The sequence below is a fragment of the Danio rerio genome, chromosome 3 (assembly GCF_052040795.2).
Source record: "Danio rerio strain M-AB ecotype USA chromosome 3, GRCz13ab, whole genome shotgun sequence".
Taxonomy (NCBI): domain Eukaryota; kingdom Metazoa; phylum Chordata; class Actinopteri; order Cypriniformes; family Danionidae; genus Danio; species Danio rerio.
The window spans coordinates 25,864,909-25,892,043 of NC_141023.1; the positions used below are offsets into that span (position 1 = coordinate 25,864,909).

General features: G+C 37.0%; 1 protein-coding gene across 1 annotated transcript in view; it reads right to left on the reverse strand.

Annotated features, from left to right (window-relative positions):
- Positions 1-252: 252 nt before the first annotated feature.
- Positions 253-27,135, reverse strand: part of xylt1 (xylosyltransferase I) — a 106,473-nt gene continuing 79,590 nt past the window's right edge. The window contains 5 exon segments of the mRNA NM_001172397.1: positions 253-575; positions 7,868-8,201; positions 14,901-15,096; positions 21,118-21,383; positions 25,482-25,658. Coding sequence (NP_001165868.1) covers positions 253-575; positions 7,868-8,201; positions 14,901-15,096; positions 21,118-21,383; positions 25,482-25,658 — 1,296 coding nt within the window.

Below are 27,135 nucleotides of genomic sequence, written 5' to 3' on the forward strand. Positions count from 1 at the left end.
CAAAATAAATTAAATATCGAGACGCCTCACAGCACTCACATCACTAGAGCACTCAGAGTTTGAGATTGAGAGCACATTTGTTTAAAAAAGAAGTTGTAAAAACGTCCCGGCGCACACTTTCGTAGCCTCATGTCTTGCGCTTGAGAGGCCTGTTGTGCTCATATTGACATGAGCGGCGCTGGATAAATAAATATTAAAAATTAAACGGCCTTAAAAATGAAGGAAGGCGAGTCTTCAGGACAGTGAAAGCTGCTACCTGATTCGTCCGTTGTTTTTGGGTGGGCCGAGCTGGGATTTTGGGTCTGGGCTGAGAGAGCTCCACACAGTTTCCCTGCAAGTCTGCATGACGGGGCATCCACTAGGGCCCGTCGAGCACACGTCCACTGCTGACCACACGTCGCCCACCAGACTGTCCACCCAGCGCTCCAGCTCAGACCCCGTGAGACCTGCGTTGTGCTCCGCTGCCTCTACCTGACCCAGGTGCACTGGGATGTTGAGGATGGGGTTCAGGCCGTGGAAACTCTGCTCCATGTAGCTGTTCTTAGCCGGTCCGTTGTGCATTTTTAAAGCATCCTCTGTGAGAGAGAAGAAAAAGGTTATTTTATTTTCCTCATAGAGAAGCACGAGGGCTTAATGCAAGCGAAGCAAAAGTGCGATTATGACTGAATTCGCTGGAACATTTTACATATTTGGACATGAATAATAAAGAACAGGCTCCTTGATTTTATTTTTGGGGAGAAAGAAAAAGGTGATGACTCCAGGACTTTCGCATTTTCTGTAGCTGAGAGATTTTTCTGGAAAAAAAACAATGTCGCTGGTTGGAAGCGATTTATATTTGACCAGCAGAGTTGATGTGTAGAGAAAGTATTTTAACATCCGCATTAGCTTTAAGTTTGTTTGTTTTGTGCTGAGTATGTTTGTGTTGTCTCATGTTGATGGATGGAAGGTTATTGTTTTGTAGGTAAAATCGTTGGTTATTCATTCATTTCTTTTCGGCTTAGTCCCTTTATGAATCTGAGGAAGCCACAGCAGAATGAACCACTAACTTATCCAGCTTATGTTTTATGCAGCGGATGCCCTTCCAGCTGCAACCCATCACTGGAAAACACCTGTACACTCATTCACACTCATACACTAAGGACACTTTAGCCTACCCAATTCACGTGTCTTTGGACTTGTGGGGGAAACAGGAGCACACGGAGGAAACCCACGCCAACACGAGGAGAATATTAATAGGTTATTTTATTATTATTGATGTACTATAAATGTATATTGATTAGGGCTGCATGGTTTTGAAAAAAATCTGAAATCTTATATTGTGATATGAATACAGTTTCACAAGAAGTTTGAATAGCACTATTTGGTGAATTTCTGGGGAGACTAGCAGTAATCAGCTTATAATCACCTTAGTAATCACCTTTCCTAACTTAGTTTTGTCTCGTTTTTAGTCCAAATATCTAAAGATTCTTAAGTAAAAATAGGGCTGGGCGATATAAAAAAAAATTATAACGATATCAGGTAACATATCATTTGATATCGATAATAATTGAAAATTTTTTTACAATACATTTAGCAATATTACATTTTTTTTTGTTATTTAACCATTTTATTTTAATTTACCAACATTACTAAGGCAAATAGTTTTAATAGTCAAAACCAAAAATATTTCAACAAAATATCTGATTTCTTAATAATAAAATAAACATAAGTGTTAAAAAGACTCTTAAACTACTCTGAGCTTTCAAGTAAAGGCACCAGCCATTATTCAAATACATATTGCAACATTACAAATTGTGAAGTTGACTATATCACCCCCTATGCTAAAAAATCTTTCAGACGGAGAGCTAGTGGCTGGGATGCACAATAAAAGAAACCAAAAAGCCACTCTGGCGACATCCTTACATCCTTTTTTATTTACAATCTCCTCACTGCTTCTTTGGAAATATTTTTTGTTGCATAAATCATATAAATTCATATAACTACAGTGATCAAATACAATTCTGTTCAACTATAATTCAGACTCAACATTGCATATTTTTGCAACATTGCGATATGCAATAACGTTATCTTGTGCAGCCCTAACTTTGATGCTAGATTTCCATTTTTTATTTTATTTTAGTTTAATTAAAGCTTCAGTACTAAAAAATGAAGCAAGTTCACAAGATATCAGTGTTTAAACGGAACATCCTTAGTCCTTACATTAAGCCAATTAGCAACGTTTAGCTGATAATCGCATCCATAAACATAATACACCATATCCATAAACAAAGATATATAAACATAGAATGTTCATTTTGTGCTGATGTACAACAACAGATAACAAAAATGTTAAGAAATAACACTGCACGTATTTTAGGATTTAATGCTTCGAACAGAGATGGCGATAGATACTTTTTTTCATGCCCTCTAAAAAGACTAAATATATAAAAAGTAAAGCCACTATTTTATATGTGGGCCACATTTCTATACTGTGGTTTTACAGTTATACTCTTTTTGCTGTCTTAATTTGCTCTATAATATTCAGACACATTTAATAGATTATTAAAATGAAAATAGAGCCATTCATTTAGTTACATAAAACATCTAAGAAAGACGATGGCTCAAGGACTTTCAAAAACAATATTTGCAACTTGGTCACACTTTACAATAAGGTTCATTAGCTAATGTTAGCAATGCATTTACTAACAGGAACAAACAATGAACAATACATTTACTACAGTATATATTCATGTTATTAAACGTTAGTTAATTAAAATACAGTAGTTCATTGTTAGTTCATGTTAACTCATGGTGCATTAACTAATGTTAACAAGCATGGGCTTGGATGTTAATAATGCATTAGTAAATGTTCAATTATGATTAATAAATGCTGTACAAGTGTTGTTCATGATTAGTTCATGTTAGTAAATGCATTAACTAATGAACCTTATTGTAAAGTGTTACCTGCAACTTAATATAAAACAGTGGCTTTACGTTTTATATATTCAGTCTTTTAAAGGGCATGAAAAAAGTACAGCTGGGATTTTCAACATTGCTATCAAATCGTTGAAATATTTAATTCACATATGATCTAGCCCACTCGCCTGCAGCACATCCTGTACTGTACATCTGATGGCTAAAATGGGCTGATCTTGCTGTGAGGAAGGACATGTCAGGCCTGGAGGATTTCGGAGGAAGATTTCCTCGCACTTCTCAGTCCGGCTGCCCTTCACAGATCACCCTCTGTCTCTGCTTTTTACCCATCTTACCCTTCCTACACATTCCATTTCACGCTGGCCAGGAAATGCTGGACAGGCGAGTGTCATCGCATACAGCCTGCCGTCTGACCTGGGCCGCATAAACACACTCCATAAACTTTTATTAGCCGTGGGTGCAGAGGCTCGACGAGCCAAAGGACTCGTGCCTGCTGTAGGCATTAATCATAAGACACTCGGGTAAATCATGTGTGCTTACTATTTAGGGATCAACATTTTTTGTGATATTGTTGTCCTCTCAATAAGAATTAGTCTTCCTGCAATTAATAGATGTCCTACAGAAGCCTCTTTCAAATCAAATAGATTTACCGACATGCTTTTACAGCAACTTCCCTTCATGACACAGTCGAGTGTTTGAAAGAACATCTTTTTATGACCAGACGTGGTTTCGTTTCACAGAATGGGGAAGAAGTGATAATCATTTATAGTACTCTATACAGATATAAAGGCTGTCGATTAGCATTGCATTACAAATATACTTTACTTTAATTTTATAGGACGGCTAGAAGAGCACAGATAATCCATACATTGCTACAAACTGATCACAAAATAAGACAATAAGCCAGTTTCTATTTTTCATTTTACTCTATTGACAGTTTTTTGAGTCATGTGACCTGTGGGTAAAACAATGGCCCATAATAGTAGCTTACACTGGGATCTCCATTAAAACGCAGCACAAGCCACTGAGATTTCCTTCTGGATTAAGCTATGAATCTTTGGATCACATGTCAACAGAACAAAGATATGAAAACAAACTGTATGTTTTGGTCACTTGCAAATTGATTGCAAGTGACCAAAAAAGACCATTTCAATGTAGTAATGTCATTGGCCCATGAACATTTGCTGGTTTTTGTCGAACTATTTAATAACTAAAACAAAAGGCAACCCAATCATAACCTTTACGTTAAAACAGCTATCATTACATTATTTATCAATATGTCAAACTTTTTGAATTCTTGGAAAGTAAAAATGTAAAACAGGAAATTTTCTAGGACCATTGTTATTGTTTACATCCCTCAAAATGGTCTATATAGAGCCCGCTGCTGTATTTTCATCATTAAAAAAAACAGGTTTAGTTGATGGTGGTAGAGCATGTGAGTATCTGCTTTAAAACTTGATATGCTTTTTTTTTTTTTTTTTTTTTTACAATTTTAAGATTAATATTTGGTGGTAAGGAAAATGTATTCATTTACTTCTGCCATTTATACTTTAGATTGGCATTTTAATTGATACTTTAACTGCAAGTTAGATTAAAAACTGTAAAAAAAGTGTACAAATGTACCAACAGATATACACTGAAAAATGATTCATCTGACTTACTACATTTTTTAAGGTAAGTGTAAACAATATATATGGGCTGAATTTAAACAAACAAAATAAATTGAGTAATGTTCAACTTAATTTGTTTGTTCAAATTCAGCCCAAATAAATTGTTGGCAATCACTTACCTTACAATGTTTTTTGTAAATTCAATGAATATTTTTTTTCAGTGTAGGTACTTTAGATCAGTCAACAATGCTTCAGTTTGGCACAAGTTCTCAAATTTCTCCATTCTGGCTTTTCTTTCTTTAAGGGAAATCTGTAAGTGCATGTCTCTCATTGATTAGTATTTCCTATACTGTTCAGCATTTTGGCTAAAAACTAAATCAGTCAGCTCAAGACTAGTGGAGCAGAATGTAGCGATTTCTTCTCACAGCAAGAAGGTCGCTGGTTCAAATTGTCTGTTGTGTATGTGTGTGAATGGGAGTGTATGGGTGTTTCCTAATGATGGGTTGCAGCTGGAAGGGCATCCGCTGCATTAAACATTTGCTGGATAAGTTGGCGGTTCATTCAGCTTAATAAAGGCACTAAGCCGAAAAGAAAATAAATTAATCAATCAATCAATACTGGAATGTTTTAACTTCTGTGCTGCATTTTGTAGAGTTTTTGTGTGAAGGCACCCTTTAAAAAAACCTCTATTTTTTATTTTTAAAGATAAAGAATTAAATGCCAGAAATTTCACACTTCCATACTATATAGTATGCAAAACACAGTATGCAGGCTGAGTAGTATGTCTGAATTCATAGAATTCGAAAAACAGTATGCGAGTACCCGCATGACCTACTACTTCCTTCAAGATTCTGAAGTGCACATCAGATGGATGCTACGCAATCCCATGATGCACCGCAAGAGAATTCATGAATGGGAGAGAAGCAACACACAACTAATGTGTGTAAGTCACATGATAATATCAAAATGGCGGATGTAGTATGTTTTAGTTCCATTCATACTACTCACATTCATACTGTATAGAACATACTTTTCTATCGGTCGAGTAGTACATTTACATTCAAATGCATTACCTACTGAGTAGGTGATTTCGGACGCAGCCCTTGTTTTGTCTAAGAGTCAATCATTGCTATTATCTCAGTAAATACTTTATCACCCCTTCCTACATAACACACGCACGGTGAACCACAATCACACCCTCTTCCTCATTAGCAGCATTTTGAGGACCACCCACTCTGACCACATTTACTTCCAAATTTCTTCTAATTGGTAAGAGATACCAATTGTGACCCTGCACAGTAATCTTTTCGAGTTTATACCGATGAAAGATGACCCGGTGTGGTGTATTACTCATTGGTGACTGTGAGCCGGGGCTATATATAGGCAAGCAGGCACAGAGCGAGACGTGAAGGCAGAAAGTGCCTTTGAAAGCAGGGGGTGGGATGACCTGAAAGGTTCAGGCAGTTTAATATACAGTGTACTAAAGTGTCAGACGACGGTGTTTAAAACGGGCACCCAAAATGCAAGAGGATTAGTCATTACGGTTGGAGGAAGGAGCGAATCTCATTCTGCCTTAAATATACGAGCTGGCGAAAAGGCATAAATCAAAGCTTCAAACATACAGCTTTCTGAACGGCGCTTTCTCAAGTGATATGCAATGCTATGATGGGCGGTCGGGTCCATAAAGCATTTCACATCTTATTCAGCTATGAAGGCTGTCAGATTAAAATGAAGTTATTTGTTATGGAAGTGATTTATGTTTGCACAATGACTGCACAGTTAAAATCTGTATAAATGAGGGTTTTGCAAGTGACATATTGTTAGTGTCTAAAAACATACTGTATGCTAAAGTTTAAATAAAAATTAATTTCAGTTCGGTTATTTTGTTAAACTGTTCTTTTTCAATTCACAATTGGTTTTAATTCTGTTTGTTTGCATTGTCAAGTTAATGTTTTTAACTTTAACACTTTTTCTAACATTGCTTAATTTAATAAAAATGTTCAGTTTATGTTTAGTTGTTACGTGTTGCAAAGTGATTAACCACAGCAAATCGCATACAAAAAGTTTAATTTAAATTATTTTAATTATTACTGTTAATAATTAATTTCTAATTACTATTTACATAATGTTCTCTGTACAGTGTATTTTTAATTATGTAAAATAATAATAATAATAATAATAATAATAATAATAATAATTCCTTACATTTTAATAGCGATTTTCTGGACCCTAAGAGCGCCTTAGTCATTGTTGTGGACAATCACCGCATCCATCACCAGTGCGCAGCATTCACCTGGATGATGCGACAGCAGCCATATTGCACCACACCTCACACCACACACCAGCTGATTGGTTCAGTGGAGACAGAGTGATGAAGCCAATCATGATATGGGGTTGGTTGCTCACTGAGCAGTATAGAGTCCCCATCACCATATTGGGGCGTTATGACCCACACAGACTACAGGTTGAGCGCCCCCTGCTGGTCCCACTAACACTACTTCTGGCAGCCACCTAGCTTTCCCATGTAGTCTCCCATCCAAGTACTGACTGGGCGCAGCTCGGCTTAGCTTCAGTGGGCAACTGTGTGAGACTTGCAGAGAGCTAGCTGCCGACTAAAAATTGTATAATTGTATATATGTATATATGTGTATATATTAGCCCCCCCTGAATTATTAGCCCCCCTGTTTATTTTTTTCACATTTTCTGTTTTATCTTTGCCATGCTGACAGTAAATAATATTTGACTAGATATTTTTCAGGACACTTCTATACAGCTTAAAATTTAAAGGGTTAACTAGGTAAATTAGGTTAACTAAGGCAGGTTAAGGTAATTAGGCAAGGTATTGTATAACGATGGTTTGTTCTATAGACTATCAAAAAAATATATAGCTTAAAGGGGCTAATAATATTGACCTCAAAATGGTTCTTAAAAAATTAAAAACTGCCTTAATTCCAGTAGTTTTTGTTGTATTTATATATAACAATATATAAATATTACTAAACGTAAATATTGATATAAAATATACATGTATATATATATGTTTGTGCATTAAAATGTACATAAATATAAATATATATTTAAAAATTTTGTATGTGATTGGACATAATTAATCATTTAACAGCACTAAAAGAATGATTAATTTTAAAAAAGTATGTTCAGAACATTACATTTTCATTTATTCTCCTTTAAAATCTTTTTTTTTTTGGTAATGAAACACTAATTTTCATTTACTGTATAATTTAAAAGATGCTGGCATCTGTTCATTTTTTGTCATATTTCCATACTCCAGGTTGAAAATCTACAATATGATTCATGTTGTGTTTAGTATGCAGTGTAAGCCTCACCATGGCGTATAGGCAGGTGTTTGTGGTGTGTGAGTGGAGTGATGAGGAAGCGAGTCTCCGCCACGGGGCTCCAGTGGTGCAGCACACGGACGGTCCACATGCCGGGCCGCAGGGGCAGGTTCAGCGGAGGCCTGTAGTGTGTGAATTCGGCACTGGCATCGATCAGGATGTCATATGTTGCAGCGATCACATTAGTGGGGTCAATCCACACCACAGTCACGGTCACATTTGAGCCTTTCCCCCATTTCTGCATTCCCACAGGCTCGTCCATGGGGCCCATCATATTTCCAAAATTCCGGAATATCCTTTCCTTCGCGTCCCAGTCTGTTCCAATCTGATGGATGAGAGAAAAAGAACAAATATATAACATTTCATTTGATGGGGAAGTGTATCTTTTAGCCAAATGAACTTTTGTACTTGTATTAGTAAAGCTTGAAGTCTGTGTGAAATAAAAATTTGCAATGTTTATTTTGCTAGAGCATATTGTTATTCTTTATAGGAACAGATATTCTATGCAAGTTAATCCACTAAAAATGTTCAATAATTCTAACCACGCCCCTCTTAAGCCACCTTTTTACTGCACATGACAAGTTACAAGTGACAGACCGGACATCATTCATTTTCAAAAGAGAGTATTCTGGGAGCTGCGTGGAGTTCCGATCATGTCCTTGTGCTGAAAATTCGGATCTGATTTGAGCTGCGGATCTGTTAAAATATTGCCACTAGGCCGTATATCCAGTGTTGTCCAAGCAGGTCTGTGTGCACGTGATGAGAACTAGTAGTTTTTTTCGTTAGTTTTTTGAATAAAAAAAATTTAGATAAAAAAAAAAAAACATTAATAAAAAACGAGTAATAAAAATATTATTTATTTAATGTTGTCTCCACATTCATTTTTGCGGTCTATGAGTTTCTAATATTCATTCATTCAACCATGGTGAATGCATAAAGAATAAAGGCTCTTGCTTTTGCACTCCTTTTATTTTGGACATCGCGGGAATCAGTTTTTCTTCCATAATGCATGACAAAATTGAAAATTCTGTGCGACTGCCACAAGAGGGCCTATTCCAACAGTTGTGTTCAAATGTCATGTGCAGTGGTAAGGCTTTACTGTTAAGCCTGGTTTATACTTCTGCATCAAGTGACCAGCGTAACCCACGGCGCATGCAACGCGCGTAGCTGTGCATTTATACTTCTGCGCGCTGTCTCTGTTGGTCTGCATTAACACTTCCGAAACGCTAGTTGGTAGTGAGGTGTAAATGTTCCTCTGTGTCGAGTTTCCTCGCTGCTGTTTTGCTTTTCCTGAACACTTCCGGGATGTACAAGTGGCTCAAACTCGCTCATTTTGAGGCAGGAACTGGCAGACGTGCAAAAACTTTAACTATGAGGTAAACACAAAGCAAAACTTTCCATCCGGAGCTCCTTCACGGGACTCCACACTTGTAAACAATCGCTCCATCAGGCTCGCACCATTCACACGGCTCTCGGCCCAGCCCAGACTTGTCAGCGCTAACAAGCCGACCAATCACAGAGCTTGCGCTACGCGTCGTTGCGACATGTAGTTACATTTTTTGAGAGGTGCACGTCAGCGACGCCGATGGCCACAGCGAAGGACTATGCGTCAGCGCCGTAGCATACGCCGGCGTTTGACGCAGAAGTATAAATCAGCCTTTAGTCTGCTATGAGGGAATGGTGCAAAAAAAAGTCCTGCCCCCTACTCAATAATCCATTTAATATACTGAAATATAAGTCTCTGCAACTTCCAGTTCATTTGGATTTCAAACTTTGACAAAAAAAATTTAAATAAAATAAATAATAATAATTTTAATAATGATAATAATTATATATATATATATATATATATATATATATATATATATATATATATATATATATATATATATATATATATATATATATATATATATATATACACTTTCTAAATATAATGGAACAGGATTCATGTCATTGAAATCCATTTAAATAGTTAAATCAATTATTTTACATCACATGCTCTACCAATAATAAGTTTGGGGTCAGTAAAGTTTTCAACAAATATTGAATAAATGTTGAATAAAGTCTCTTACATGTTCATATTTGATTAAGAGTACAACGAAATGTTAAATTGCAAATATTATTACCTTATATAATGCCTGTTTTTTATTATAATATACTTCTATATAATAAATGATTTCATTTTCATTCATTCATTTTCTTCTCGGCTTAGTCCCTTTATTAATCTGGGGTCGCCACAGTGGAATGAACCGAATGAATTATTTCATTTTATTTTATTCATTTTCACCTAATAGAGAAATTAGTTAATTCTTGAATGAGTGTCATTTTACCAGCATGGCACAGTAACACTAATGCAAGCAGCAGGAACAAGTATACTAAACAGAAATGTCATGTTGATGCGTTGTTTTAACTCAGTTCATCTTTATTTCCATAGTGCTTCTTCATTGTAGATTGTGTCAAAGCAGCTTAACATAGAAGTTCTATTAAAGTGAAATTGTGTCAGTCCAGTTTTCAGAGATTAAGTTAAGTTTAGTTCAGTTCAGTGGGGTTTCAGTTTCACTGCTGAAAGTCCAAACACTGAAGAGTAAATCCATCGATGTGCAGCTCCACAAGTCTTAAACCAAGCAAGTCAGTGGTCAAAATTTCACCAATTGACAAAAGTGAAGAAGAGACTTTGCTTTTTTGGTGAGAATGTGCAGTTCTTAAGCATAGATGAGTATAGATGAGCATGAACTGAATATTCTCAGAGTGGAATATTGAGCTATTTTAAACTATGACTATGCCATGTAGGCAAGCTTGTAATTGAAAGTCGGCTTTGGTCAGCTATGGCTGGAGGGAGAATGAAACCAGCGCGCTGAACACTCTGGTACAGCATAGCCTTCTTTTGGCTCAAATTTTCAGACATTTCAGACTCATCAATATTTACAACATTATTACTAAAGATACATGCAAATTACAGCAGAAAATAGCCCTTTTCAGTATTTGACCAATCATTTTCGCGGCCAATTCTTTTTTGTTGTAAATAATGACATGTTTCTTGCACAGACTGTTCATTTTATTTATAACACCTCAATGTATCATTAGGAGTCAAATGTATTGTTTTAATTTGGCTTGTATTTATCTTATTGTTTTAAGTGGTGGTAGATGTTAAAATGATCTTCTTCACATTATAATTCGCAAGTATATTAACAGCAAAATTCAAATTTGTGTGTGAAACATCCTTTAAACATTTCCATAGGTTTAAACCGTATCATGTCAAGTACTCCTGGAAGCTGCTAGAAAACCCCCTGAAGTACTAGCACACACCTCTGGATGGGAATCAGTGATCTAGAGGAAAATTGGAGCGACAGAAACATTGAAAGAGAAGCAGAAGCAGGCAAGTGAGGGAGGAAGAGAGCGCAGTCCTGGGGCTCTGAGGCTCTCTGAGTTTCTGGTTCTTGCGCAGAGACGTGTCAGTTCAGCCCCTGCAGACACTGAACAGGCCCTCATTGCTCTGGAAGCTGAACAAACTTTCTGTATCCTTCAAATTCAGTCCCTCAAGAAGCCAAAGTGATGGGATGCCTGCACTACATACCGCTAGCTCCCTAAGATAGCTGCACAGACGGATATACAGCCAAATGAATTGCACAAGATCCCATCGTAAGTAAACAGATGGCACCAATTGGGAGCGCCAGGACCAGCTGAGATGAGCATAATTGCATCAAACGATCAGCGGTGCCCGGTGTAATGTTTCTCCCACTGTGAGGTAATTTGACTTGTGGGACGGGGCTGGTGGTGGTTTGAAGCCATCAAACGCTCGGCTCCCTCCGGCCACTCTCAGAAAGCTCATCATTTCCGAGTGAGGACGTGACCGACAGCAGGAGTCTCTTTACGCTTGACCTGTCCCATAACCCGAGCCATGCTGCACCTCGGTAAAACATGGCAAGTCAATTTGATCATTCTTTTGGGAAGACGCCGAAGACCCAGCAGGACTTGGTTTAAGCACTTTACAGCTCTGCTTGTCTCCCAAGGAATAGATGATGGGGTCTTTAATGCTTTTGGGAAATGACATCTAGGCAGCTTCCAAAAATAGTCTTTTGACACAAATGAACTGATTGAATAGAAATAAAAGCCTGTGGTGTTTTAATATACACAACTGAAGGGAAAATGATTAGCTTTCCTGTGAAATTGTATCATTTTTCCAAATATTTTAAGTGATGATTAAAAGAGGAAGATCGTTTTCATTGTATTTCTTATTTTATTGTTTTTCTTGTGGAGAATATCTTATTTCTTTTAGTTTGGATGGAATAAAAGCAGGTTTTAATGTATTATATATTAGAATATATAATAGTATTAGCTCCCTTAAGTATTTTTTGGCTACACATGAATCTATTGTTATACAATAACTTGCCTAGTTAACCTAGATAAGCCTTCACACTTTAAGCTGTGTCTTGCAAAATAACTAGTAAAATATTCATGGACAAAGAAAGACAATATCAATTTGCTATTAGAAATGAGTTATTAAAAGTATTATGTTAAAAGATGTCTTGATAAAATCTTCTCTCTACTAAACAGCACTAAAATTTCATAGAGAATATAACTATATATATATATATATAATATTTACAGTATTATCAGACATACTATGAAAATGTCCTTGCTTTGTTAAACATAATTTGGGAAATATTAATTTTTTTATGGGGAGCTAATAATTCTTCAAATGTGTATTAATATAATATATCTTATCTATTTATTTTATTATTATTATTATATAATTTGTTTTATTACAATCTTCCAAATAAAACAATAGGCACCTAAACATTTTTTGCATCACAAATAAAGGTATTTTAATAATTAAGTAATTGATTTATTTGCTATTTTTAATGGCATAACTAGACTACTGATTACTGATCTAGACTTTGAAAGAGAAATAGGAACAAGCAAAACATTAATATTTTTAATTTGTAATATTTTGTTATTATTTCTCAATGTTGCAAAGAAAATAAAAAAGTAGTCACAAGAGAAATTGCTTGCATCAAAAAACAAAGATGATTTCATGCATCTATTATTATACACACTATTATAAACAAATACAAAATGTTCTGGAATATTTGTTTCATTTTAAATATTTGTTAGGCTTGATTGAAGTGTTTAAGTAAATGCCACTCATTTTTTTGATAATTGATAATCATATAATGTTATATTTTGAATGGTTAATTTTTCTTTTCTGAACACTGTAAAATGATTTGTCATGAAGTCAGGGATAAAGGTTTATGCTTCTTATTGTTTCATTTTATTCAGAGCTGACAGTAGCCAATTTTCAAGTGTAGCTGAATTACATTAAAAGGCACCTATGATGAAAATCGACTTTTGTAAGCTGATTGGACAGAACTATCTGTATGTATAGTGTTCACTGTCATACTGGAGTGATAGAAACACAAGTCCCTTTTTTAAATTTCCTGATGTTAAAATACGACCCAAATCCCAGTGATTTTGAGGCCCACCATAACGTGATGTAGGAGTGCGGTTTCTCCGCCCACTGACTTGATTGACAGACACCATGTTTCTATAACAACATGTACACGTCCACGGAACATTTTCATTGCAAATAAACTGGGATCAATATATTTGTTACAACTTTTATACGTTTTTAAAACAGAACATGTTTTCAATAAAGACAGTAAAATTAGTATCTAATTCTTAAATGCTATAATCACCATGGCTGCATGGTGTCAGTACACAATAATATGTGTGTGTGTGTGTGTGTTGCAAACAGCATTTGTGTGGGACTCATCATTTTAGAAAGGCTTGAATAAACCACCGCATAAACATGAAATAAACTTGGTATTTTTGACTAATGAGCTGTATTTCAGCTTCGTCTAAGTCTGTTTCTATCACTGACTGCTGTTTATCTGATGTAACGGAAGGGGAAGCAGACACGCACAGTGGAAAGGAAGAGGCAGCTGATTTGCATTTTAAGCCACAGGCTACAAACACCACTACAATATATTATAATGAGAAGATTCGGGAGGCTGTAATATAAAAAAAATCTGCATTTTACTAGAACTTCTATGTTAAGCGGTTCTGACACTATCTACTTTGTAAAAATGCTGTATAAATCAACTTGAATTGAATTATAAATAATCTCATGGGTATTTTGAGCGGAAACTTTACATGCACATTCTGTAGACACCAAAGGCTTATCTTACATCTTGTAAAAGTGGTAAAATAGGTGCCCTTTAAAACGTTTAAAAATGACATTGTTGAACAAAATAAAACAAAAACAAAAAGTCACACGCTTGAATACGTCTAATTAACACTTTGAGTGCAATTCTGACATGATGTGACTTAAACACAATATTACAACTTTAAAAAACTTACATATTTGGTAGACTAGAATTATATCACTTTCATTAGTAAAAGTATCATTTTTTTAACATCTCGATCAGATATTTAAAAACTAATTCTACAGAGGTAATCACTTCCGTTAGACGTCATCCAGCCACATCTAACTCTTGCGTCTGCAGCTGTACATGTACCCTTGGCTTCCAACAGATAAACTGAGGGGCAGTTCAGCGTGAAGTCATTATTTTATCCCCCACACTCGTGGCAGACAAATCACTGATTACGCCAAAGGGCAAGATGACAGGTATGGCGCTGGCTGACAGCTAAATCAATGAAGAACGCCTGAATTATTGGTTGTTTAACGGAGTATGTCAAGCACAATGTGCAGCAGTGTAAGATTGCCAATAATATTCGGAGGTCAATTTTCTTAGCAATGCATACATTCTGAGGGCACAGCGGGGGCGAACGCGCACCTATAGACTGCCAGGACGTTTTTTACTGCAGCGAGTCAGAACAAAACGAGCACTGTCTTAAAAGTTTTATTCATGAAAAACTGCATGACGACAGTTTCTGTTCATAAAAAAAAATGGCCAACAGAGGACACATAAAAGTGCTGCCTATCAGCCTTTAACTACCAGAACACACAAAAACAATTCACTTCCACTGCATGTGTAAATAAGAGTGCGTGCTTACAAACCTCAGCAAACTGCAGTCGGGTGAAGGTTTTGGGAGGATTGGTGAACTTGTAGAACTGTTTGGGCATTACCCAGGTCTCCAGGGTTTCCAGTTTGCTGGTTGCCAGATTGGTGGCGTGATGCCTGACCAGGTACCCCTGAAACTCATCAGACAGGAAGTAGATGTGGACAGACACCGGATGGCCCATGGCAAAATACCTACAGGGAGAAAACAAATAATCAATCCTAAAATTATAATTAATATGGTCCAATATGAACAGTTTGCTTCATCTGTCATGGGTATCTTCTTCTTTAAATTGTTTTTATTTGTTTGAATAATATTTCAGAATTTCCATAAAGCAAACTTGCATTATTTTTGACATAAATAGATTAAGTTTGGTGGAGGAATTGTCCACTTTAGATATTCCAATATATACACTTCTAGCCAAAATGTTAACGTCTGAAAGTTTTTTTTTGTTTTAAGAATTCTTACATTCTGCAAAAACAAATTAAATTGTTTAAAAGTGACAGTAAAGAGATTGATGATATCTAAAGATTTCTGTTTTTAAAATGATGCAGTGTTTATTGTTAAATATTATGAAAGGTTTATATTTTGTAAAGCTCAAAACTAAACCATAAACATTTTGCTTGTAAAATTAATTTTATTTGAATAAAAGATACCTTTACTTAGATTATAACTAAATAATACTCAATTAAATACTAAAATTACCCCCCCCCCCCCCCCCCCCAAAAAAAAAATCTGTTATGTTATTGCAGGAATACATAAAACATTATAATCTATAACAAGTTAGCATTCTCTTTTTGCCTTAGTCCCTTTATTAATCAGTGGTTGCTACAGCGAAATGAACCGCCAACTTATCCAGCATATGTTTTAAGCAGCAGATGCCCTTCCACCTTCCGGCTGCAACCCAACACTGGAAAACACTCAAACGCTCTTGCATTCACACACATACACTACGGCCAAATTAGCTTATTCAATTCACCTATAGCACATGTATTTGGACTTGTGGGGGAAACTGGAGCACCAAAAGTGAACCCATGCAAACACAGGGAGAACAAGTAACATGCAAACTCCACACAGAAACGCCAAGTGATCCAGCGACCTTCTTGATGTGAGGCGATTGTGCTACCCACTGCGCCACCATAACAAGTTATTTAAGCCTAAAATTATTACTGTTTAAGCTGCATGTAATCAAATATATACAGCTTTGGTGACATAAAAAAATTAACTGACCCCAAAATTACAGAGTAAATAATGTTTCCACAGATAAAAAACAAAAAACAAAATGTCCTTAAATCTGAATAGTCTATTAATTATCTATTTATCAAAGTATAACAAGACTGGTCTGCACTCATTTATTCAAGTTGAAACAGGAGATTTTTAAAAAGACAAACATATCAGCCATCTGCTTTTGTCAGCGTGTTTCATCAAAGTCATCAAAATGTAACAGCAATACTCTGGAAAAAACACTTACAAAGCTTCTGAGCACAAACAACTACACAGACACAGACCGACAGACACACACAAAGTCAGACACTCAGACAGACAGAAAGATGGACAGTCAGACAGACAGACAGACAGACAGACAGACATAAACTGACAAAGACAGAAAGAGACAGACAGTAGACAGACATATATAAACAGCCATAGACAGAGACAGAGAGACAGACAGGCAGACAGACAGAAAGAAAAAAAGACATATACAGAAAGAGATAGACAGACAGATAAACAGACAGACAGACAGACAGACAGACAGAAGAAAAACTTAGATAGTCATAGACAGACAGACATAAACAGACTGACAAACATAGACAGTCATAGAAAGACAGACATAAAGAGAAAGACAGACAGACATAAACAACCATAGAGACAGACAGACATAGAAAGACAGAAAGAAAGACATACAGACAGAGATAGACAGACAGATAAACATATATAGTCATAGACAGACAAAAACAGACATAGAAAGACAGACAAACATACATGGTCAAACAAACAGATAGAAAGACATAGACATACAGACAGACAGATAGAGAGAATGACAGACAAACATAGACAGACAGACATAGACAGCCGTAGAAAGACAGACAGACAGACAAATAAAGACAGACAGACAGAAAAAAGCAGAAAGACAGGTGTATACACCTAGGTGATACAGTAGGAGCTGATAGAGATACAGGCAGTCATGCGTAGCCAATCTCCACCTTTAGCTCTCCTCAGTATAACAGCACAGGCCGGAGGTGCTCCATCCCAGCACCGCGAGCCTGACAAGCAGAACAGCAAATATTTACACCGGTGCGCCCGTCGCCCCCCTCTGCTTTTCGTCACCGCAGGAGGTGGGCAGCACGCAGGGCCTAACAGAGCAGCGATTGAAGCGTCCCACCTCACAGAGGACTGCCAGAAACAGAGCGCTCCCTCTCTCGACATCACCCAACCCCCACCTACCAGCAACAACCGTCTCCTTGTGCGGGACGGTCCCTCTGCAGGGCCCAAACACTGGGGCTCGCTTGTCTGAATGCAGCAGAAACAGCAGCAATGCCAAGCATTACTGCACTGATAAACACATAAACACCGCAGCCAGACTGACAAACTCGCCGCCCGTCCCTCGTCTTCTCTATCTCAGTAATGACAGATGTTTGGACAGCTGAGGAACTTCAGATCTGCTGAAAGTGGGATCAAATAAAAGCTGCGCGCTTCCCTCAGCAGGCAGCACAGCTCTTGGAATATCCAGGAGGCCAATATAATGTGCACACATTTACAAACAAAATGCAATCATAAAGAGCACACACTAAACAAAAACACGGAGAGCAAACATGCTAATGGGACAATTTACTGAAAAGTGACTGTTCTTTCATCCTCCACTTATGTCGTTATAAACTAAATATGCTGACTGTTGTGCATCAAGGAATTATACGATTAAAGTGTTTCCTCTGCATTATATATTGCATGTTGTGTTATTGAAAAAAAGTGCCACATTAAGCACACAAGCACAAGTTATAATGATTTGTATATTTACAGGGCATCTGGAAAGTATTGATAGCGGTTCACTTTTTCCACATTTCTTTTTATGTTACAGCCTTATTCCAAAATGGATTAAATTCATTTATTTCCTCAAAATTCTCCACACAATACCCCATAATGACGATGTGAAAAAAGATTTTTGGAAATTGTTGCCAATTTATTAAAAATAAAAAAACCTGAAAAATCAAATGTACAGAAAAGTATTCACAGCCTTTGCCGTGACCCTCTAGATTGAGCTCAGGTACATTTTGTTTCCACTGATGATTCTTCCACTGATGTCTCAGTAGCTTAATTGGAGTTCGCCAGTGGTAAATTCAGTTGATTGGACATGATTTGAAAAGGCATACACTTGTCTATATAATGTATCAGGGTTGACAATGCATGTGAAAGCTCAAACCAAGCCTAAAGACAAAGGAATTGTCTGTAAAGCTCAGAGACAGGATTGTGTCGGGGCACAAGGCTGGGGAGTTACAGTAACATTTCTTTTGCTCTGTAAGTCCCAATGAGCACAGTGGCCTCCATCATCCATCAGTGGAAGATGTTTGGAATAACCAGGACTCTTCCTAGAGCTGGCCGGCCATCTAAGCTGAGTAATCCGGGGGGAAGGACCTTAGTCAGGGAGGTGATCAATAACCCGATAGTCACTCTGTCTGAGCTCCAGCATACCTCTGTGGAGAGAGGAGAACCTTACAGAAGGACAACCCTCTGTGCAGCAATCCACCAATCAGGCCTGTATGGTAGAGTAGCCAGACGAAAGTCACTACCCGCCTGGAATTTGCCAAAAGGCATCTGAAGGACTCCCAGACCATAGGAAACTAAATTCTCGGGTCTGATGAGACTGAAATTAAACTCTTTGGAGTGAATGCCAGGCGTTACGTTTGGAGAAAACCAGGCACCGCTCAATGCCAGGTTAATACCAACCCATCATCATGCTGTGGGGATGTTTTTTAGTAGCAGGAACTAGAAGACTAGTCAAACCACACCACCAAAATATCAATGGAGTTGCTTTACAACAACTCGATGAATGTCCTTGAGTGGCCCAGCCAGAGCCCAGATCTAAATCTTATTGAACATCTCTGGAGAGATCTGAAAGTGGCTGTACACCATCGCTTCCCTTTCAACCTGGTAGAGTTTGCGAAGTACTGCAAAGAGGAATGATTAAAAATTTCCACAGACAGGTGTGCTAAGCTTGTGGCATCTTATTCAAATAGACTTGAGGCTGTAATTGCTGCCAGAAGTGCATCAACAAAGTATCGAGCAAAGGCTGTGAATACTTATTGATTTATTTTTTGTCACTTTGCACTAAATTCATGTGAATGGAAGTGATTATATCATGAAAAAAGAAAAATTTTAATGGAATCGCTTTGTATACATGGGATTTTAAATTCTGCTATGACATTTTTAAAGAATACGAAGGTATTTATTAATTCACGGATTAACTGATCAATAATTTTAGATGATGTTAAATGGTTTGTTTGATCTATAATTTGTGAAATGAAAGCCGTCTCTTTTCTACATAACAAAAGCTCATGGAAGCCAAACTTTGTATATAAAAAAAAAAATAGAGAGAACTCCCCAAAAAAATGTTCAATGTGGTTAAATCTACTATAATAAAATTAAATAACACAAAACACCTTTGGAAAGTTAGTTAAAGCCAGTGTTGCGTAAATTATCTAATTTACTAGAACTTCTATGTTAAGCTGCTTTGACACAATCTACATTGTAAAAGCACTATAGAAATAAACATGACCTGAATTGAAAAAAAAGTAATTAATTACTAAGTACATCAATAAACTATATTTAAATACATTTGTAATTAATGTGTCTGAAAAGAAATAAGTTACTTAATAAGTTGTTCAAATACTTGACTAAAAAATGCACTACATATAAATCTCTATACTGCATAGACAACAGAAATTAAACTTTGACGACGACTTTAAAAATGATAAACCTTATGTGTATGAAAACACAAAACATTTTAAAGCAATTGCACAATATTTCATACATACTATATATTGAAAAAAACATCTGCCTCAATTCATTCGCTTCTCAATGAATTCTAATTGTTCAATCTACTTGATAAATTAATTATTCTGCTTCTCTTAACTGATGAATCTGTTTAATTTATGTACAGTATTTTAACAAATATACTATAAAATACAGCTGCAAGCAGCAATTATCAGGGAAAAGCAACCAGCGGTTTCATCATAAACAATCATGGCAACAAGCTACAGAGCAACTGGAAAATTGTATAACTTTCTGGCAGCATGTTATAAGCCAAATTTGGTAGAAATTGGACTAACGATCTTTGGAGAATTCAAAACAACCAATTTTCAAACAAATTCAAGATGGTGGACAGAAAGTCGTGTCAATTAGGGAATAAATTATATCAACGTTCTCAGTTTGATATAATAAATCTGCAAGACCAGTCTCATGACAATAACTAAAACGCTGCAGCTAACTTCAGACCATGGTTGTGATAACACACTCTAAGTTTAGTGTGAATACGTCAATGCGTTACAGAGATAGCACCTTAAGTCCATTTTTTCAAGCTCTACATTAAATTTGTTCTCAAGTTAATTGAAAACGGTTCGGCTAATCAACTTGAATTCAATAACTGGTGAAAATCTGACAAATCGCCTAGGATGAGTTTATTCAAAGAGGTTTTACTAACAATTCAAAATAGCTATTTTTTTTATGACGGAAAAATTATTATATAGGGTGCATTTCAATCAGCTTAAGCAATGGAACCAGAGGAAAATATTTGATAGTAGCTTATTCGGTTTAGAAGTTATAAAGATAAACAAAAGTAAAACTTCTGATAAGTGGTGGTGCTAGAGAGTTTGAGTTAGAGAGTCCAAATTTGTTGTGGTTGAAAATCAGACTTCATAGGGCTGCCATAAACTCACAGAGCGGAGGTGAAAGAAGAAGACGGAAGAATAATAGTAAAAACCGGAATGGACACAGTAGGTGCCTACGCACATTCGGTGCTTGGCCCCTAATAACTGTAATTAAATTACCTGAAAATGAAAAGCAATCACTTTCTTTACAATTTCTGCACAAAAGTAATCTAACTACAATAACTTCTGTAGTTACTTTAAAACTAATTACACCCAACACAGGAAACAGCAGACCCTGACATTATAAATAAACCATTTTGTGCTCAAATGAAACATACTGTGTATATATACACTTACCTGCAGCTGTTGTCATTGGGGTCACCCTGTAGCGAGTTGGCGGTTCGTGCCAGACCCAATCGGGCGAAGGCATGATAGTGAGTGAGATGTGCGTCGGACAAGCTGTGAATCCCATCCGCTTCATCAAAAACATTCTCCCAGTAGGCCTTGAGACCCGGCGTGCCCTGGGGCAAACTCCCGAACAGGAAGACGTCCAACTGGTTCACTATCTCTTGATTTACACTGGCTTCAAACTTCCTCGCGAAGAATGTGGGCCTGGTGGTTTGCTGATGGAGACAAAGAAAGAGAGGGGGAAAAATAGAGAGCGTGAGTGTGAAGACAAAGAGACGCTGATAGACAAGACAGCCTGCTGAGACTGTGCGAAACAGGAAGAGAAAAAGAGATAGTGACAGTGCGAAGACAACGAAAACTGAAAAGCGTAGCACACCATCCAGAACAATGTGCTGGAAGGGGGAAAAAAGCTAAAAGAATCAGAGTCGGAAATTCTCTGGAGATAATTGACGGCAAAAATCAAAATCAAAGTGCCACATGTCTTGTATGAAACGGTGGTGTTGCTTTTTATTCGCATGCTCCTCGCCTCCCCGCAGACTAACATGTGTAACGTAAAACAGATAAGATAAGGAACAACATCTGCGAAGAACCAAAAATATCAAAATCTTCGTGCTTTTAGCTTTTAGTTTTCAGATAAGAGCAAACCCCTGAGAGACATCTATAAAGAGATCATCTTTGAAGACGGAGAGATCAAAAACCTTGAAAGGAATGAAAATTCCCAATAATTACGATTATTTTCCCACGCAACAATAAAACAAGCATTTAACTATTTGAGTTAGTACAAACAAACAAACAAACAAACAAACAAACAAACAAACAAACAAACATTCACTTAAAAGGCTTAACGGTAGTTTCTGTTCTTAACAAACTAGTCATGATCCACTAACAAATAATGATTTTGTTTTTTAGTCAGACAGATCACTTACAGCAGGGGTGCCCAAACCTTTTTTAGGAAGGGCCAAAAATAAAACTTGATTCGAGGGTGGTGGGCTGGAGGTAATAATACCGAACCCTAAATGTGTCAATGCAAATTTCTAATTTATTATTAAAATTCATTATAAAATTTACTTAATACTATAATTAATTATATTTAAAATACTTTAATTGTGTTAATGGTTATACATTTTTGTATATTTTATCATGAACATCTTACAATAGAAAACATGAACAATCCCATTTACAACACAAAAAAAATACACTTTGCCTTGACTCGCTTGCTGATGTCTTCTGCAATATCCACGGTGCATCAAGTGACTGCATTAAATATTTTTTGTCTGATTTATTCACAACATTTAATTGAAACATTTCTTTTCAGTTTGCTTTTTGTAGCTCTACAGTTAAAAAAAAACAAAAGTTATGTTAAATTATAAATGATGACATACATTCTCCCTCTCTTCTCATATGGGATGGAGGGTCACAATAAAGGTTACCGTGGGCCAACTTTGACCCGCAGGCCCTAGTTTGGCCATCTCTGACTTAGAATAACCGAATCAGACATAGCCATAACCCATAATTTAATTTCAAACTGAACAGAAAAGTGCAACTAGTAAAGTCTTTACAAAGATTTGCACACACATTTTGACCAGAAAATTACATATTTTTAAAAAGTGTCTAAAAACCAACATCTTTACCCTGACTGAATAAATGGCAAAAACAAGCTTCTAGGAAAATGGTGACATTATAAAGGTGTTTTATGTATTCAGTCTGTAGTCTGTGAGAAAAAGTGGCCTGGCATGAGATTTCAGTTATTATTATTATTTTTTTTATCAACAAGGATTTTTTTAACAAAATGTTCATTTGAAAAGGGCTGGGCGACAAAATCGTATCAATATTTATTGACCGAACACCATTGTCAATAATGATAAAAAAAGTTCGGTATGAAGTTTCGGTATAAAAGCAATAGTTTTATTTAAATGTGGCTGCTCAGCACTCGCCTTTGAAGCAATGCCAGTAAGCTTAGGGTGTAAGTTTATGATTTCCAATACAGGCGCACTTTCCAGGCACCCCTACTTGAAAAACATCTGAACTTTTCCAAATGCCGCGAGTCATGTAAGTAGAACTAACCAATCTGCTTCACACTTTGTATGGAATATACACATTTCAGTAATAACGGCAGACTTATTACCTCAGACAAACACAGCGCATCCAAACACTGCAGTGCTTTTTTACTTTTCTCTTTAAATTTGTATCGGAGATGCAGCAATAGTTTGCCCGCCTCTTTGACACTTATGTTTATTTTATTATAAAGAGATCAGATATTTTGTTCAAAATATTTTTGTTTTTGACTATTAAACTATTTGCCATAATAATGCTGGTAAATTAAAATAAAGTGGTTAAATAAAAAATCCTAATAGTCCTAAATGTATTGTTAAAAAATATTCAATAATTATAGATATCGAAAGATATAACACATGATATCGTCATTATTTTTTGCAATATCACCCAGCCCTACATTTGAACATTGAAAAGTGCAAAAAAAATATTCATATTTTTAAGACATTGTTGTAGTGTAAACAAACCCTAAAACAACCCTAAAACAGCAATGTGTGAGTAAACAATTACTTTACCTGGTTGAACAATCCCTCTAAACTAAGCAGTGATTTCCCCCCTAACATTTACAGCAAGCAAAAAGATGTGAGTAAAAGAGACAGCGGAAAGAAATGTAATAAAGTGATTTGGAAAAGCATGTCCAGGAAGCTCTTTTCTGCGCTTTAGGCCTCTATAGGGTGAGGGGTGAGAAATCTGTGGATAAAACTGAACTGCCATGACACATTTCAAGCTTCCCTTCCTCTCCCATTGTCCTTTTCCTTCAGAGCTGTCTGTGAGAAAGGAGGTATTGTCACAGAATAATTACTCAATAATACCCACTATGGCTATGCCTTCAGTGATAATGAGCCACTAAACGCTCACAGGCCCTTCCCCCAGTCCAGGCCTGAATGAGTTAACCACACACTCACTGAATGGACTCCATTATATAGAGGAGTTGCGGCTGCAAACATTTAGCAGTGTTCAAAATGAGGTGATGATGCTGCTGGGCTTCTAGCCCTCATTCAGAACAGAACGCCAAAATCATGTTAAAAGTGGGCATGGGACGATAACCGGTTTCAAGGTTTACAGCGGTTTCGAAAAGTCAAGGTTTTAAAACCGCTAAAATTTGAAGTGGTGAAGACAGCAGAAGTCAATGACTTATTTGAATTATTAAGCTTGACATGTTTACTGTACCAAAATATTATAAATGTTTCCAAAAATATAATATATTGTGTTCAATGGAGTAACAAAGTCACAATACTGTGATACTGTGGTATTTTTATCCAAGGTTATCATGCCATCTGAAACTTATACCGGCCCATGCCTAGTTAAAATAAATCAAAACACTTTACTTAGAACATCATTATGGTTAAACAAAAAATAAGTGGCTTCATCAACTGGGTGGTTACTGGAAAAAAAATCAGCCCGATGTGGCACACGGTGATGATGTCATGGTTTGGCACACAGGCGCACAGTAGGGAGTTTATGAGCAAATGGTTTGCCGAATACACCGCTGCATCTTTTAATGTGAAACCACACCACGAGCAACATGGCATGAAGGGGAAAAAAAAGCGAGAGCGAGAGAGAAAACCGAAACTGAGAAAATGCGAAGTTGCAGTTCTGTTGAAGGAGCTCGGAAAAAATAAAACACAGCCAGCTGTGTGAAAACTACCAGGCTGGGAATGACAAGTTTGAAACTCATTTGGACTGGGCCTGTGGCTCTGTCTACAATAGAGGGAGAGTGAGTCACTGGGGTCGGGCATGACCACGTTAGGATTGACTCTGTACTGGAGGCTAATGAGAGACTTCCAGACCAAAGGTGGGGAGGGAGAGAAGGGAATTGGCTGCTGCGGTCAAGCTCCACGGCCTCATTGCTCTATACTAGCAGAATCCTTTTGATGAAAGACCGCCTTGCAATTGATCCCTCATCGTCCTTTTCTGCCGGCCAGAGTTAATTACAGATCCCCTGTGTAGGCACGAGTTAGCAAGGCTTTCCTTTAGTTGAGTCTCATCGGATTTCTAATCACGACTGAAATCGCTACTGACTGGAGAGCTTGTCTCACACTATTAGGTGTTTGTTTAAGGTAAATTAAAGCCCTATTGTGCTTATTCTGACTAAACAGGACGTGGCGTGGGTCTCCTTCAGGCGTGAGGTCAGCTCTGCCACTGAAAAGGCTTTGAAAGAGTTTAACTAATGATCGGGTTCATTGAACTGTTCCGGTTAGTGCCGACTGCATTGATACAGTCAGACAGTGAGAGGCCGGAAAGCCTCGTGAGACGCTTACCTGGAAACGGGGCAGATCGGAAGGCTTGAAGTCGTTGGGCGAGCAGCCGCACCAATCCACGATGTGCTTGTATTGACACTTGCAACCCAGCTTTCGATTCCAGTTGGTGATGCGCAGGTTGTTGTCCACCATGCTCTCGCAGTGCGGACTGTTCTCCAGAACCGTGTGGAAGAACGACTGTGAAGACAAGAGCGAGGGGGATGATGAATAGGAAGGGACGGTAGGAGGTGAGGAGAAAGAGAAGAGAATAGATGACTAAGAGGTTGAAACAGAATAATGACATCTGATAAAATGAAGATGGATGTCTAACAGAATGGCCCTGTCAGGAGGTCTAGTGTGTTAAATGTCTACATCAGTAAAAGAGCCAATTGCCTTCTCAAGCCACAATATCCAATATCTCAACGGAGAATAACTAGACCTAGACAGAGCAAAGAATCCAATTTCGCCACCGCGCAGCAAAAAGCCCTTCATTAAAACTAACACACTGACACAGCCATTTCAAATGAGCAAACACACAATCGCAAATGAGCAAATAAAACTATGCAAATTCATCCCGCTTTTTGGAAATTTACTCAATTTATCAGTGTAAACTTCAGAGTCTGCGAATAAAGGAGAAATATTAATGAAACGCCTATCTTGCGAATTAACGTAGCAGAATTCTTGTAATAATGTGCAATGCAAAAGTCATTTCCTTGATCATTACTGCTGTTTTTTAGTACAACTCCCTCAGCACAGGATAAAAGAAAGACTGTTTAAAATAAGGTTTATTTGCAGAAATAAGGGTTGCATGATTTGAAGCAAAAATCTAATAGCGATTTATCTGATCAAAATTTGCTAATTAAAATGCGATTATACTATAATTTCATAAAAGAACTGCAGGTTAGATGTGGTCGTTTTAATGGCAAGTCCTTAGCTGTGAAATAGGGGCTCGCAGGTTCTGCTGTAACAGTTGTCACATAGTTTTTTTTTAAGTAACATTAGTTGGATCGTTTTAATTACTCGCGCTCTCCTCCCTCGTTATAATAATTATGGAAATAATCGCATCTATTCAAATCGCGCGGTTTAAAATTGATTGATTATAAATTATAAAATTCTTCATTAAACCTTTTATCTTTTTGTAATGGTTAATCCACTTGTAATTGTAAACTCATTAATATCACAGTTCTGATATTAAATAACCATAATCTACTGTTATTTACTGTGTACAGCCATATCGCACGTCTACTCGTGTATATATATATTTATGTATATATATATTTATACAACAGTTCTGTCTGGTTCTCAAATCTGATTGGCTGATAACTGTGCGATATTCTGCAATATCAGAACTCCTACAGCCTCTTTCCCCTCCGTGTATTACTCCGCCCACATACAGCCAGCAAAAAACAGACACTAGATCTAAAGTTTAAAAGATGCTTGCTCAACTGTTTAACTGTCAGCTTATGATTTGAATCCAATGTGGAATAAAGTAGTTCCTCATACAAAAGGGTTTTTGAAACTCTCTGTGTTTGATTTAGTTTTTATATACACAATAATGCCGTCAAACTGTTGTATAATCGCAATATCACACAAGTAGCAGTGCGATATGGCTGTATATTGGCACGGGTGGGGGCAACTAAGGCATCGCACGCCTCCCACCAGTGCCGATATACAG